The sequence below is a fragment of the Drepanopeziza brunnea genome (genome assembly GCF_022702325.1).
Source record: "Drepanopeziza brunnea f. sp. 'multigermtubi' strain 214-2 chromosome Unknown ctg10, whole genome shotgun sequence".
Lineage (NCBI taxonomy): Eukaryota > Fungi > Ascomycota > Leotiomycetes > Helotiales > Drepanopezizaceae > Drepanopeziza > Drepanopeziza brunnea.
Genome location: NW_027094073.1, coordinates 1,412,607 through 1,427,562, shown reverse-complemented (window position 1 = coordinate 1,427,562; position 14,956 = coordinate 1,412,607). Strand labels below are relative to the sequence as shown.

At 50.2% G+C, this 14,956-nt stretch overlaps 6 protein-coding genes across 6 annotated transcripts; 3 read left to right on the top strand and 3 right to left on the bottom strand.

Moving 5' to 3' along the window:
• Nucleotides 1–164: 164 nt before the first annotated feature.
• Nucleotides 165–749, top strand: L3040_006057 (uncharacterized protein; the record flags this gene model as incomplete). The annotated part of the gene is made up of 1 exon (XM_007288504.1): nt 165–749. The coding sequence occupies one exon, from the start codon at nt 165–167 to the stop codon at nt 747–749; it is 585 nt and encodes a 194-aa protein (XP_007288566.1).
• Nucleotides 750–3,025: 2,276 nt separating this feature from the next.
• Nucleotides 3,026–4,519, bottom strand: L3040_006056 (uncharacterized protein; the record flags this gene model as incomplete). The annotated part of the gene is made up of 3 exons (XM_007288505.1): nt 3,026–3,873; nt 3,937–4,219; nt 4,280–4,519. The coding sequence occupies 3 exons, from the start codon at nt 4,517–4,519 to the stop codon at nt 3,026–3,028; spliced, it is 1,371 nt and encodes a 456-aa protein (XP_007288567.1).
• A 1,625-nt stretch (nt 4,520–6,144) lies between these two features.
• L3040_006055 (uncharacterized protein) lies at nt 6,145–6,552 on the top strand (the record flags this gene model as incomplete). Its single annotated transcript, XM_066156299.1, has 2 exons — nt 6,145–6,293; nt 6,375–6,552. The coding sequence occupies 2 exons, from the start codon at nt 6,145–6,147 to the stop codon at nt 6,550–6,552; spliced, it is 327 nt and encodes a 108-aa protein (XP_066011282.1).
• Nucleotides 6,553–9,919: 3,367 nt separating this feature from the next.
• L3040_006054 (uncharacterized protein) lies at nt 9,920–11,164 on the bottom strand (the record flags this gene model as incomplete). Its single annotated transcript, XM_066156296.1, has 5 exons — nt 9,920–9,949; nt 10,019–10,064; nt 10,118–10,282; nt 10,340–10,416; nt 10,469–11,164. The coding sequence occupies 5 exons, from the start codon at nt 11,162–11,164 to the stop codon at nt 9,920–9,922; spliced, it is 1,014 nt and encodes a 337-aa protein (XP_066011281.1).
• Nucleotides 11,165–11,696: 532 nt separating this feature from the next.
• L3040_006053 (uncharacterized protein) lies at nt 11,697–12,711 on the top strand (the record flags this gene model as incomplete). Its single annotated transcript, XM_066156291.1, has 4 exons — nt 11,697–12,118; nt 12,199–12,275; nt 12,331–12,569; nt 12,622–12,711. 4 exons carry the CDS (start codon nt 11,697–11,699, stop codon nt 12,709–12,711), a joined length of 828 nt encoding a protein of 275 aa, XP_066011280.1.
• A 1,022-nt stretch (nt 12,712–13,733) lies between these two features.
• Nucleotides 13,734–14,933, bottom strand: L3040_006052 (uncharacterized protein; the record flags this gene model as incomplete). The annotated part of the gene is made up of 4 exons (XM_066156283.1): nt 13,734–13,850; nt 13,995–14,138; nt 14,192–14,228; nt 14,302–14,933. The coding sequence occupies 4 exons, from the start codon at nt 14,931–14,933 to the stop codon at nt 13,734–13,736; spliced, it is 930 nt and encodes a 309-aa protein (XP_066011279.1).
• Nucleotides 14,934–14,956: the final 23 nt, after the last annotated feature.

Here is a 14,956-nt window from a genome sequence, read left to right as displayed (position 1 = left end):
GGTAGAGTCCCGAATCCACAAATTTATTCAGACAGCTCAATCTGCCTCGCCTGCGCCGCTGTCCAGGTCTTGCGCCGCTCGAGTCCGGCCTCAAGTCTTTCGTTAATGATATCTTGATACCCGCGAAATTCCCGCGATCGATGGCCTTTCGGCAAATCCAGGTCATGGCCGAACCACAGTCAACAACACCAGCTCCTGGAGCTGGAGCTTCCACAACCTCCAACTCAGAGTCCATGTTCTTCTCCCAACGGGCGCGCCGTCAACTGGGTCTCTTTGCTGCAGGCGCTGGCTTCTTCCTGCTCTCTACCACCGTCACTCGGAGATCGATCGCCCGCCGAAACAAGTCCATCATGCCCAAGTTCTACCAACCGAGCAATCGAACAACCATCGAGATCAATGGGGCCGTAGAGGCTATTGAGGCTCTGAGTCTCGCTACATTAAACGTTGCCAGCGTAGGAATTATGTTTACAGGAGGGCTGCTTTGGGCCTTCAACATCAGTTCAGTCGATGACATGAGGAAAAAGGTGCGGAAGAACATCGGGGTGGTTGCGGAGCCGACAGACCAGGACGAGGAACAAGAGATGGAGGAATGGTTTGCCACGGTACTCGCGAGGAAAGAGTTCAAGGCGTTACGAGGGGAATTTGGTGTCCGGGACGATGGTACTATGGACAAAAAAGGGGACAGTACCAAGGACAAGCGCGAGGATAGTCCAAAGAAGGACGACGAACCGCCGCAGAAGAAGCCTTGAACAGAGAGAATCCTTCTGGGAATAATCAATCATCACGGGCCGGGCTCCTAACTTATCTGGGACCAGGGTGTGGCGATGCTGGACGAATGAAGCTCGTCACGCATTGTAGAGCCAATTATGCGTGGAATATGCTCTACAAAAACACGCACCTCATACTGTAGCATCAAATGTCACGGTCACGAATGCGTATACAGTACTGAATGAAGATCGTTCGCCTTCTGGGTCCTGCTGGGACAGCACAGCCCAGGCAGCCGTGATCACCTACTATTTGCTTCTGGGGAGTGTCAATGCATTTTCGCTTTTTTTTTTGGAGGGAAAAAAAGAAAGAGAAAAACCCTGGTCGTTCTTCATTGGCTTCGAGCCCAAGGCATCTGGGATGTTTCTACTTGATCGGGCGAACCATATTCCTACGATTTCCATGGGCTCTGCAGCTGTCAGCAAGGGGTGGCCAACTCTCGGGACGGCCAGATCAGAACCCAATCTCTCCTTCTGCGGCCTTATTTCCATGCCTGCATCTCCTGGTACTTGCTGAAGAGGAAGAACTGTCTCTGAGCATTCATAATCTCATACCTTTTCGCAGATGTATAGACTGTCAATCTCCCAGCATGAGTCCACCTCAGCCTAAGATCATGACTTGCAAAGTTTCAACGCGCAAGTATAGTACGTCCTCGTTTCGCAGCCGTCGAAATGGAGACAGAAGGGAGGCAGAGTTGTGGTTCAGTCGCCCATGCTCAGCATCCCCAAAGACATCTCGCGCGTCCCTGTTAGGCGGTTTAACGGAAAATCAGAGAATACGGTTTGTTTCCTCCCAAGAGAGGATTCGAGAGAAAATCCAGCGACGCTTATCAAAGAATTCATATCAGCACAACCAAAACGAGTACCAATGCTCATGGAGTTGCCATGTCTGATAGTTCAACATGTTCCGAGTTCAAGTACCACCGAGGCGACAGGCTCTGGATCTCTATAGGTGCCAATCAGAATGGACACATGCAAGATGTTCCTGTGGTCAACCCCCGAACCTATGAGAGTGGTACTGTTCCTATTGAGCAACTATTAAGCAAGTATGCAGGTACCCCAGGATAAAGAGCACAGCATGGTGTTCCAAAAACCAAAAGCCAACGCCAAGAACTACATACCTTGGAAGGCAGCGTACGCGATCGGAAGCTTGCCGGGCCAAAGTAGTACATACATTTACATGTCATGGGCGATATGTCAAGTCAAGACCTACTAGATGGCTCAAAAGCGACCACAACAGCTGTCGAGCCCCCATCCAAAGGTGCTCGCGATGGGGATTTAAGGTACATGTCTGTCTTCTTTAAAGTCAAGCCAAAGCTTCGACGCCCGCCAAATGCGCATGCCGGGAAGCTTCCGCGGTAGGATATCTCCTTCTCTGACGTCTAGGAACTGGAACGGGAATGGCTTGTACGGGCTTTGCTCCCACCTAGACGTATCCTTGACATGGGAGCTGCTCTTTCTTGTATTGGGTCTAAAGCAGCTTGCTTGCTTGCTTGCTTGCTGCACGGGTCTGCTTCGCTTGACGCTGCTTCGCTTGTTTGGACGCCGGAGGAGGAAGCATGATACCGCTAGGGAGAGGGCTTACGGTATTAGTGGATGGGCGGCTTCAATCATGTCAATCTCGGGCATGGAGCAAAAGTGCTGCCAGGCAGCCAGGCAGCCAGGCCAAGTTTTCATCGTTACAACATCTCGGGATGGCGATACGAGCAGAAGCGACCAATAAAAGCGTCCCCAAATATACCACGGTACAGGCGTAACTGTTACCCCTTGAGGGTGCCTTGAAAATTTAGTTTCAACTTTAAATCCCCTGGTTACCCTACCCTCAGGGGGTAATACTTACGCCTGGGACGTACTAAACTAGACTTTTGAGGCACCCTCGAGGGGTAATACTTAGGCCTGTACCGTGGTAGTTTGCATATCAAAACACTATTATTCGCTTGATTTGCATCTTAAGTCGTTGACCTTTATTTTGATATGCTCTACGTAGTATTTTGATATGGCTGATAACGTTCCTTGTTCAGCCAGCTCGGGTCTGGTACACAAAACTAGAGTTCTATTCAGCGCTAAGATCGGAAACCCTGGCCGTCCTCGAGATATCCTCCATGCGCTCTACGGGTTATACAAAGAGCACGTGCCCTTCTTCCTTCCTGCCCATCTATCCACATTACCAAATACACATACCAAACACGCAGGTTACCGAACTTTCCAGTGTACCCAAAGAAAGCCTAACGCCGCTCTATATGCACCTAACCTATAGCCACTCACGATCCGGGGTAATCCATCCCCTTGTTGAAAATCGGCGCATCGCCATCCTCAAAGCTTCCTCTCCTTCCCCAATTCCTTGGCTGCCGCTTCAGAAATGCACCCACGGCCCCGAGGTACCCTTCGTGCCGTAGGAAATAGGCCTTTTTCTCGCCGCTACTCCAGAACTTGATGGCGTAGCTGAGCGTGTTCATGGTTTGTCTGTGGCCGCGGATGAAGCTACCCCCGAAATAGATTGTGGAGAGAGAGTGTTTCTCAGATTGCAGGTAGGCAATTTGACCTATGTTGTTGGAGATGGCGTAGAGGAGGGAGCGGGAGATATCTGGGGCGGAGAAGGGCGGGGAGGAGTGTGCTTCCGGTGGTGGAGGGTTGTCTTGAGGAGAGGATGACGAAGATTGAGAGGAGGAAAACGCGTCGCCATTTGTGAGACCGCCGCTATCTTCTGCTTCTCGTTCCGCTTCTCGCTTCATACGGAATACCTTGCCGAAGGAACTTGCAATCGTGCTACTCTTAAGTCCGACTTTTCCATAGTCGCCGCCGTAGATGTCTCCTACTAGCATATCGACTTTGGCGTTGTCGCCGTGCTCAGCCATTCCCAGCATGTCGTCAAAAGTCCGGGCTCCTGTTAGGAGAGAAAGAAGCCCCCAGAGCGTGCCACCCCCGAGAGAGGTCCCGCCCACTCTATCGTGTTTCCGTGGTCCGGAGACTTTGATCATGCTGACCCCTGATCCGATGTTAACCAAGAGGTAAGGGTATATGTCTGCACGTGGCTTTTCAAAGTGCATCGGATCTGACTCGCTGTATGTAAAGACCTCGCGAGGGATTTCGGTGATGAAGAAATCCAGGCCTGGGTTGTATTAGCATACTCTATACTATAAATAAGAGGAAGCTTTGGAGCGCTTCTGTATACCAATTATCAAACACGCCATTTCCTCCTCTCTGAGTACATCGACACCTAGAGCGTCTCGGAGCTTGTCGTAGAACTTGTACGCCCCTCCTCCTGTTGCCATTACGCAAAGATTCCCCGGCTCGGATCCATTGAGGGTCTGCTGTTTGATCTTGTGCTGCTTCATGAACTCTATGCAGTCGTCAATGCGATCCGTCTCGAAGGTTATGAAGTTCAATCGCCCGCCAGGTTCTCGCGAATGCGGCTCTCGAGAGAAGTATACCAATTTGGCCAGGGAGCCACCAATCTGCGATTGTGTGAGCCTGGCTGATCCATGTCATTCTTGTTGGGAATAAGAAGCGCATACATCCACGGCAATATGGCTCACTACCGCCGTGTGGTTCGGTAACCTGATATCCCTCGACTCGTTCCCCCCATTTGCATGCGCAGTCCTATTCGGGCTCGGGGAGTCCGCGTTGTTATCAACAATGAACGCGCCCTTCACATTGATCTTGACCGAGCCTGGATGGATAATGGTGTTGTCTATTTCGGCGGTGTCAGTACGCATGCGGAGGGTGCCGTCCCTCTGCGGCGCGTCCGCAGACATGGCGGGTTGATGCTGGCGGTAGGGCCAGGGAGTTATTAATGTTCAAAACGACATCGAGGGATAAGAATGTGGTCGTCGGCGTGGACTGGTTGATGACAGTCAGCCAGGCAGTCAGTCAGTCAGTCAGTCCGAGACCGAGCCCGAGCCCGAGCTCCAGCCTCCCCCTCCTTTCTCTTATCGATAAAGATTGAAGGTTTTGTTTTGTTTGTTTAGCCCCGCCTTTCCCATCCTAGGCAGGTGATTGTTTTACATTGATGGGGATGTCAACTGTTGTGTATACGTAGTATATTTGTCGTGTCCCTTGTAATATATGAATAATATATAAATAATATATAAATAACTTATAAATAACACATGAATTATTAATAAATTATTTAAATTTTACATTTATATCTATAGATAATGTATAAATAGTTTATAATTAAATATGTCAAATAAATATATACACCCATGAGCTCTTGGTATGACGTATCAGTTCAAGTTGAAACCCTCTGTCAGATTGATTGACATATATATAAATTTTCTGTAACAAAACCTGGCTTCTTCCGTGTCTTTTCGCTGGCGTCCTAGTTTTGGTACCTTTTCATTTACTCACTCATTCATATCTGGCTCGTTTCTGCTCTCGCGTCCCTTCCCTCTTTGCTCAGAGATCAGATCGTCATGAACATTGGGTACACTTCGGCTGATTCCCATCCTTCAAACCTTTAATCCTTCAAGCATTGATCGAGCGATTAAAGTACCTGTAGAAGTAGAATGTCAAGTTCTTAAGCGAGCAATCTCCCGAGATGAGCTCCGCAGGTACTCTTAGAGTCTGGGACCCTAATCCATTTTAATCTGCCTTTGAGCCTAGAAAGCATGAACACCCGTCGAGGCAGGATCCCAAGGGGGGCACGGATTATACTATGATACGTATTTTTGCTGTGTGTTTTGGATGGTGCTATATTTCTCATTTTTATACTACAATTACCGTCACCGGCGTCATAGGTAGGTATTCGTGCCAACACCTACAGGTGCAGTGAAAGGATCTCCCTCTCTTCCTTCTCCGGAACGCATTTTCTACTACCCAACTTCGATTTATATAGCTCAGCAAGTTAAGAGAGCCTCCGAAGTCCCATTTCGCAAGCTCACTCAATCACTTTGGCTGTCGCGTAACAGGCAGGTCGGGGTGGTGAACCCGGCTCCAAAATCCGTTTAAAATACCTATGCTCTTTCTTTCCTTCTTTCGGATGCCCGGACGAGCAGTGGCTGGTGCACTTTGAATAGCGAGGGTTTTCGCACTGAACACGTTTCAGAGCATACCTAGTGATCCCCCGTAGGTAGCTCCATTTAGGAAACTCATGTATAAATAAGCTGAGGATCTTGGCTGTGCTCATCTTAAGGATTGCCTCAAGTAGGGCGGGGAATCCTCCTCGAAAGCAAAGATAGGCAGCTTTGCGCATTTCTGGAAGCCCAAAACCACACACTCTCATTTTTTTTCTCTTTGTTTTTATCTTCGTCGACTTCCGGAAGTCCGCAACAGGACTAACTCTCACCACACACTCCTTTGTAACTAACTACACACACGCTGTTGAAAGAGTCGCACTTTCCTTTGGCGCTCTTGATTGAGATCCCTACAACGCAATACAATGCCTAAGCGAAGCCCATCTATCGTCGTTTCGAACCTCCATGAATCGGATTTCTTCGCCATGCGTCTGCAATCCGACCTAAAGGCGGGCTTGTGGCTTTCGCCGACGAAGCGAGCGACGAGATGTCTGAGCTTGGCATTGATTCTTGTGTATGTGTATAATATATTTTTTTTTCTTTCTTCCCGACGGACATCCCGTGAGCTTTTGCTAATCTCAGGGTAAACACGCAGCGTCATCATAGTGCTGGGCCTAACGTACGAACAACAAACGTACCCCTACCAAACAGAACTGCATGGCACCGTAGGGGGATTGCACATGTACGGTTCCTCTCCCGAAGAGGGCTCACCCAAACTACCCTACCTCGAAATCGCAAAGCGAGACGAAAGCAGCTACTACGACAGAAGTTAAGAGATGGGAGACTCGTAGCTGCTACCAGAACCTCATCGGCATGAGATGAGCCTTCCAAAATGAAATACAGACAGACACCCGATCTGAGGGCAACAGAACGATGATAACGAGAAGAGGAGAACAGGAGAGCAGGAGACAAAGAACTTTTTTCTTTTATTTTGGAAGCAAAGGAAGGGACGGCGTTCACGGGACTCGGCATGGTCCGCTTTCTATTCTCCGAGTCGACGAGGGGGTGGCCCGCGTATTTGGGATCTCGATATTTCGTGTCATTCGATTCTTTCTGGGTCGTGTGCTCTGTCATCCATCGGCGGATAAGCAGCAAACGGAATATCCACCATGGGGCCGTTGGACAAGCGCTTCGTTGCCACGGAAGGCGTTTGTTGTGGATTTGGAGTCTTCTTTTGGGTAGCAAAATAGATTCGCTGAAGAAGCGGGAAAGCTGGAAGGAGCATGGTCTGCGTGGTGTTGTACGTAGGTACGGTAGACCAGCTGGGTTGCAGGATCGCCATGCTAGGCATTTATGGCAGTTAAGCATATGCCAGAGCTTGCACTTTGAATGGAAGATTTTCCACCATTCCCAGGTAGTGATAAAAGAAAACGTTGTCATTTCCCATAAAAAACACCCGCGGCGCATATTTCGAGCCTGAAGTTGAAGAGTTTGAGGAATAACGGCTCGGTGACTGTGACTTACTTCCATCGCATCCGTACCGTAGTCCAGTAGTCCATGACATAGATTATCGCATTGAGCAAAGAGCTCTAATGCGATGGCGCTAAAGTCGCAAATAGATTAAGAGAGCAAAGTACCTTTGAAGGATTCACAGATCGCTGAGAGGGAAGGCAAAATTGGAAAGATTCAAGGCTGCAAGGTATCCAACCCCACTTTCTTGCCGAGATGGAGATCGGTAGCGTGAAAATATTTTTGTTTGGTACATATACTAAATTACTTTTCGCGAAAACATTATCAGCGTTGTTGGCTTCCCTGGTCGACTGCATCGCTCCGCTGGCGCAATGGTAGCGCGCAAGACTTCTATCCTGAGGTCCTGGTATCGTCGCGGTGAGATGAGATCACGGTGTCCGCGATACAGATGTTATCTTGAGGTTGTGGGTTCGAGTCCCACGCGGAGTGTGACATTAATTTTTTAAGCTGCCAAGACGTGGAGGCCCGGCACTTGAAAAGGCAACAAACAAGACGCCCCACCCAAAAAAATTTACATTGCTTCTTTCGCTCTATTTATGAGGTCTTTCGTTTTTGATTTTTTTCTTCGAGAGAAGAATTAATTACGAGGGCGCTAGGAAGGAAGTATGTTTGCCGAGCTTTTGTCTTCCTGTATGTATCAACTGCGGAGTAAGATCCCCACACAGTGTCAAAAGTGAGACGGTGACCGGATCGTGAGACGCTATTTCGCTTGATCACTCTTGGAGATTCGACCCCTCTTTTGGGGAATCAGATGGAACTGCTTTGTACGAGGTTACATACAGCGTTTAATATGTGGACTTTCGGGATATGGGCAGCCACAGATGCCGATTGATGCCTGTGTCTTTTGTCTTCGTCTTCGTCTGCCTTCACGCACCCACAAGCCGGGAGACCATGTAACCTGTGCGGCAGGATATGAGCCGAGATGCTGGATCGGAAATTCAGAATGATATCACAGCAGCGTGCCTTACGCTAGAGATCGGTTTGCAGCATTGAATGTTAGGATCTAGATATGTCTGAGTTACTGCTTTACCTGACCGTTAGCTGTACTAGCGCGAAAGGGTGAACAACAAGTGAGTGACAATAGGTGCGTTACTGTAGACGCACTCGAACAATTCCCTGTGCAAGGAAGGTACAAGGTACACAAGGTACAAGGGCATCGACCCGAACTGAAGTCCATATAAATGTGTGAAGAAATGCTAGATAGCCTCTCTCCTATTGATCTTCTACGGACATGGACATCGAACTTCACGTCACCAACAATCCGCTTTGTCTTCCTCTTCTGGAAAAGTCATGGGTTGGCTTCTAGCGAAATTCCACAGCTACATTCCGATCTTGCGATACTGATACACACAGGACTTCTTCCAACTATTTTACCCCTGTTCTACATGACCCGTCTCAGCCAGCCTCTTTCCTGTTCCATGATCAGATCAGCCGATAGATAGGTACCGGTACCTCGATGCTTCTCCGGGAAATTTGCATTCCCAACCTCACTGCCACTGCAACGTGCTCGCACCACGTTGCCTGCCTTACGTAAAACAAATAAAGGATACTCAATCGAATACCTGTCAAGCGCCTGCTCAGGCAGTTCCTTACTTCAATGGGGGGGGGGTGGGCAGCAATGCGGCCACCGAAAGAAGTAATAAGCGAGTCCGTCGCGTGGGCAATGAAATGAAATGAAATGAAATGAATGGCATCGACATGAAATCAAACCTTTCTATCGAAATTCTTCGGCGCTGAACATGTTTCGTTTTGCGATTGGAGAAATCAGTGCCCTTGCCTGCTGCGGGGCCGGCTTTCTTCAATACTTTTTTTTTTTATAAGACACCTTGTCGATTTTGCACTATTGACTCAGGGACGACCCGCCCAAGCGCCGCGCATGAATCAATCCCTTCTCTCTCTCTCGTGCGGGTCCAGCGCTCGCACGCCCTCGAGACGATGGCCTTTTTTCTTTTTTCTTTTTCGGAGCTCCACTCATTTCCGCTTGGGGTTTTTTTTATTCCCGAGACACGGCCACCGTCGGCATGTACTTTGTACGGATTATGTATTGCTGTACTCCTACTCCGTGTAATCTTGCGTAGAAGGAAATGAGCAAGATAAAACAAAAAATGGGGGTTTTTTTTTGATTGAGCATGAAAGTAGAGCTCGATGTTGTGAACCCCTTCGATGATTCGCTTTCGCTTCTCTGCCACTGGCGCAGATTTGGATTTCATCCTGCTGTGAAAGTTCTGAAAGTGAAAGCCACTACTCACTGATCTTCCACGCCGCAAATTATCACTTCTGTCATGTCATTGAGCTGAGGTATCCCAAATCCCAAGATAGAAAAGAAAGCACCTACTAACTTCTTAAGGTATTAAGAAGGTCGAACGAGATGAGATGAAATTATGAACTTGTGAATATTAGTGACGTGCTGACAAATGTGCATGTGCTTCATGTTGGAAAGGGGCCTACTTCGTATTCTGTATTGAGATAACCAGGCTGGGCTACTCTAGCAATAATATCAATGCATTTGTAGAGGAGAGGGAGCTAAAGATGCAAACCGTGCGGGGGAAAAACAAATAGCATGGAGATAAACAAATGATCTCATACAAGGCTCTAGAGAGCTACATCTCCACCGAGGCCTTGGCCTGCAAGTACCTCTTTCGCTCCTTTTGCTTTCGAGTCCGTTGGGCGTCACCTGCTGATCATCGTCCCATTGTCCATCTGCTATGAAGATTAGAAGAAGAAGAAGAAGAAGAAATGGTCTTGATGAGAAGGTTGGGGAGAACTCACCCGCTGTGCGATGGTGCTTGTGATTTGCGACGTCACCGCCGTGGTGCTGTAGCCCTGTTAGCATACTGCTTGTCTTCTGCCATCGAGGGGACAACATACTTCACTTCCGCGGAGCTGTTGGATCCTCCAGACCCTCCCGCCCGATTCAAGGTCTTGGTAACCGTCACAGTTGGGCCCGTGATCCTGACTGTGCGGGTCTTCGTGGTCGTCGAAGTCTCGTTTCTAGTGACTGGAGTGGAAGCGATTCCTACAGCTACGCCATCGCTGCTGATGGTCAAGATGGAGGTCGAGGTTGTGGCGTTAGGGGACATGGTGGAATACTCGACGATGGTTGAAAGGGAAAACTCGCCTGCCGGTGCTACGAGGCTTTGGGTTGCGCCGAGGAGCAGCACGACGTCCTGGCGCTATTAGCATTTGGGGAATCTCGCGGAGAAACACCGGGGCACCAACAGAAGAGAAGGACGTTGAGAGAGAGACGGTGCTGGTTGCGGTCACGGGCACGAATATCGTATGTACAACCCAGACTTCTTCGATCAGAGAGCACGTCTCGATGCCGTTGAAGTCGGTAGTGCAGATCAACACCGTAATACCGGTGGGAGTATCGGCCGCGAGTGATTGCCAAGGAGCGGCATAGTACGACACTGTGCTTTGCGCATAGGTAATGATTGACGTAGACGGCGTGATGGTGGCTTGAGCTCCGCTGGTCACTGGCAATGTCGTTGTCGAAAGAGCGAAATCGACATGCGTCGAGAACGTCACATTATGCGTGCACTCGCTAATGGTCGTCTTCGAGAACGCATAGGTCAACACAGTCGAGCACGCCTCTTCCGTGACCGTCTCAAATACCGTCGAGCAGGTCGTCGTGCTCGATCCTGGCATATTGCACACCTCATAGACCGACACGACAGAAGCGACAGTCGCTCCCTCGGACGTCGGGCTCGGTAACACGACCTGGGCAGACGGGGCCGAGAAGACATAGGGATTTGTCGTGGTCGTGGTCTTCGCTGGGTTTCCGACTTGGTTGCGCCCAGTTTGCTCGGAGCGTTTAGTTTGGTTCCAGGCTGCCCGGCCTGGCAGCAAGATTGCATAGGTAGGAATAAAGCAAAGAGCCCAAATGAGAGTACACAAGAAGCAGTAATTAGCCATATTGCTGAGGCGATACAGGCCTGTGCTGTATTGAGAAAAGAGTGTTTATTGGAAAAAAGAGTGAATGTTGTAGAGTTTGGTCGGAAGACAAAAGTAATCGATTAAGAAAAATTCAATAAGAGGGGTTGCATGGATATACTGATGGCCCATGGCAACGCGCGCCATGCCAGACATCCATCGCGATCGCGCGTGAGGAGGATAGGAATGTAGAGATATATGGCGCGCTTCTGATCGTTCCAATCATCTTATATGGGGTACACCCTCCGCAGTTTCAGCTTGAGACATTGCATCGTGACCAGACAGACCCGCCAGTCCAAGTTCGAGTTCGTGGTATTGTCTTGATGATGTTGTTGCTGTTGTTGAAGTGAGGTTGTTGAGGAGAGAAGAGAGAGAAGGCCAGAGCAGGGGGACGTTGACGATTGAAAAGGGGGTCCACCCGGCCACCGTAGCCCCGATATCAGACATCAACTCCGAGATATCAAACAAATCCGCTCTCTTTCAATTACGATCCCGATCCATCAGCGCCTCTGAAATGCCTCCAAAGAAACATTCCAACCCGAAATCCAAAATCGCCACTCCAGCCCCCTCTCCTCCCCTTCTCCCCTCCTGGCCTCCCCTCAAGCCGCTCATCCCTTCCTCAGACCTTAAACTTCACTCTCTCCTCCCTTCCCAGATCCTCACAATCCCTAACTTCTTCACCTCCAGCCTGTGCAGAAGCTACGTGTCCTTTCTTGAGAAACTCCCGCTCACCACGACGCCCGGCAAGCCGAAGAAAGGGGACGCGCTCCGGTTCAACGACCGGTTCCAGGTGTTAGACGAGGGCTTCGCGAATCGGCTATGGCTTGAGACGGGGCTGCAGGAGTTGGTTTGTGGGCGAGATGAAGATGATGGGGAGGGCGAGGAGGGCGAGGAGGGAGTGATGGTCATGTCGAAGGAGCAGAGGAGAGAGTTGTGGTAGGTAACTGATCACGGCATCTATCTATCTTTTGGTCTCGTGATCTGAAGAGGAGTAGATCAGCTGATGCCGAGCTTAGGGGAGGCGAAGTCGTTGGTCTCAATCCCTCCATCAGAATCTACAGGTACACGAAAGGACAATTCTTCGATTGCCATTGTAGGTTCCCTCCTCCGACCTTTATTGTATCATCGTACCTAATGTCCCGCGCCAGACGATGAATCCAACGTACTGACCTTGGCTACCAAACCGACGCCGACGCCCGTAAAGACTACCTGGACTATGCTGCTGTACCTTACGTCTCCGAAGACGGGGTGCATAGGTGGCGAGACGGCCTTTTATCCAGACGAGATCACGTTTGGGGGGAAGAAGAATGTGGTCCAGGAGCCGGTTGTAGTCGGGCTAGAGACGGGGATGTGTTTGCTGCACAAGCATGGCAACGACTGCATGCTGGTAAGTCTATCCACCCTTTCCCTTGGAAGAGTGGCAACTAACCTCCCTACAGCATGAAGGAAGAGAGGTATTAGAGGGCGAGAAATGGGTCATCCGCTCCGACCTGTGCGTCAAGCGCGGAAAAGCCAAGTTCGCAGATTGAAATTGGAGAAACAGAACGCAAAAAGTGGTATGTGCAAATCGTGTGATTGATTGGGTTTCCAGTACCCCTAGAAGTGAAGGGCGAACCCAGGCTTCCGCACTCCTTAGTATCAACTCCCAACTGCTTCCACACCTTCCTCGGAATTGTCATCCATCATGATAACGTCCCCTCTACCGCATTTCCATACAAAATTACACCCAATCATCCTCCATTAACTCGTGCATTCATCCTCATTCCGTCGGCCGATACTGTTTCGACCGGTGCTGTTCCGCCCGGCGAAACCTCCTATCTATCCATCAATCACTCCTACTCCGTCCTGTCGTCGATCCTCTTTGTGAATTCCGACGCCTCAGCGTGTCTGACGGCCTTCAAGTCGGATACTTGGCGAGTGTTGACGGCCACCGGTGGATCATTGATCATCCATGCCGGAATTACGCGAGACGAAACGCAACTAGCGAAGAGGATGGCGACGAGGGTTGAGGAGGAGACGCGCATGATGAGATTCTGTAGGACAGCGCGGGTTGTCGGCTTGAAGAGTCGATATTAGGCGTTATGTGAAGGCTGGGTGGTATGGATGGATTAATTAGATAAAAAAGTGTATTCGAGTGTCCAGCACAGGAGATGATTTGGCAGTGCGACTGACGAGGGAGGTCGACCCGATGAAAGACGAAGAAACTTTCAAAGTTGGGTGTGATACAGAAGAGATGGGAGTGGCCTCACTTAAAGCCATGACCCGTTCACAAGATGAAAGAGGATTTGATGCTCGGTCCATGATCATGAAACAAAAGGTTGAGGAGCTTATCATTTCACTGGGCACTCCTGATCCCTTCATGCGACGATCTGTTGAGCCGAGGCATGAAGCCGGTGGACTCGCTAAGCTGCAAAGAGGTGGCTGGGGGCTATGATCTTCTTATGAAACTCCAGAAGTTTAGATGATAATGTACCCAAAGAAATGATCGGGGCGAGGAAAGTGCACAGAGTCCTGATCAGGCTAGCATTTGTAAAAGCGGCTGAAGAGCAAATTAGAAGGATGTTCTGTGGATGTCACGATGACTGATCAGGGTGAACGTTTGTTGATCCCGGCCTCCAAGCTGGAAGCCTCTGAAGGCGTCTCCCTCACCAGCATGTGTACCCTCCATCTACGACATGCAAAGCATCAGAGATGATGAGATAAATTGACGATGCCATCTCAGCCGAGGAGCCAGGCACAGTTACAATTTCGCTGCCGTTGAGAAAAGAGCTGGCATCGCTAGACATCCAGACGATCGTGCCTTGTAACTCACTTGGATGGGCGAGACGGCCCGGAGGAATTCTTTGGCCCATCCCTCTTCAATATGCTTGCCCTCCTTCTCCAGAAGATCTCTTATGAGGTCGGTTCTCATGTAGCCGGGACATTGACTGTTGACACGAATATTTCTTGATCCCCACTATCGGTGTCAGTGCCCGGAAGCTTGAAAGGCAGAGAGAGAGGCAAACATACTTCCGTCGCGAGACTTTTGCCATCAACGAAACCGCAGCTTTGGATTACACACTCTATTAGAGCCCCCCGATCATTGAATACTTTGCGCTTGAGAGACCTAGGCCACTGACCGCATTGTACACCGCTTGCTTCTGGGGCCTGACGCAAACCTGGGCGGCCTGACGCAAACCTGGGCGCTCATGCTCGAAACCAAGATCAAGTTTCCCTTCCGTCTGTTCTCGATCCAATACCTACCCGCCGCCCTCGCAAAGAGGTAGCTCCTGTGGACATCGACATCAAAGATCTTCCGCCAGCGATCGAACGGGTACTTCTCCCCCTCGAAGTTCTCTACGATCCCGGCCGCCGTGACGACGACGTCGACCTGCCCAGAGTCCTGGACGATGGAGTCCCAGGTGTCACCCATATGCGCCTCGGAGGTTACGTCGCAGGCGTAGACGCGCCATTCGGGCTTGCAGGTGGAGGCCGTCGAGGGCTGGGAGGAGATGTACTCGCTGATGTGCTTGATCGATTGCTCCCCTGCCTCGAAGGACAGGTCTATGCATGCTCCACGGGCACCGCTGAGCGCGAATGCGGTGAGGAACTCCTCTCCAAGGCCGCGAGCTGCACCCGTCACGATGCAGGTCTTGCCTTCGAGGGAGAAGGCGGGGAGGGTCATCAGGGCTCGACGAGACGGCCTCGAGAGACGGATGGGCGGCCTGTGGGCTATGCTCCGGGGCGCTGCTAGAAGCATGAAATTTGACATTGCGAAGAACGCTTCGAGGTAGA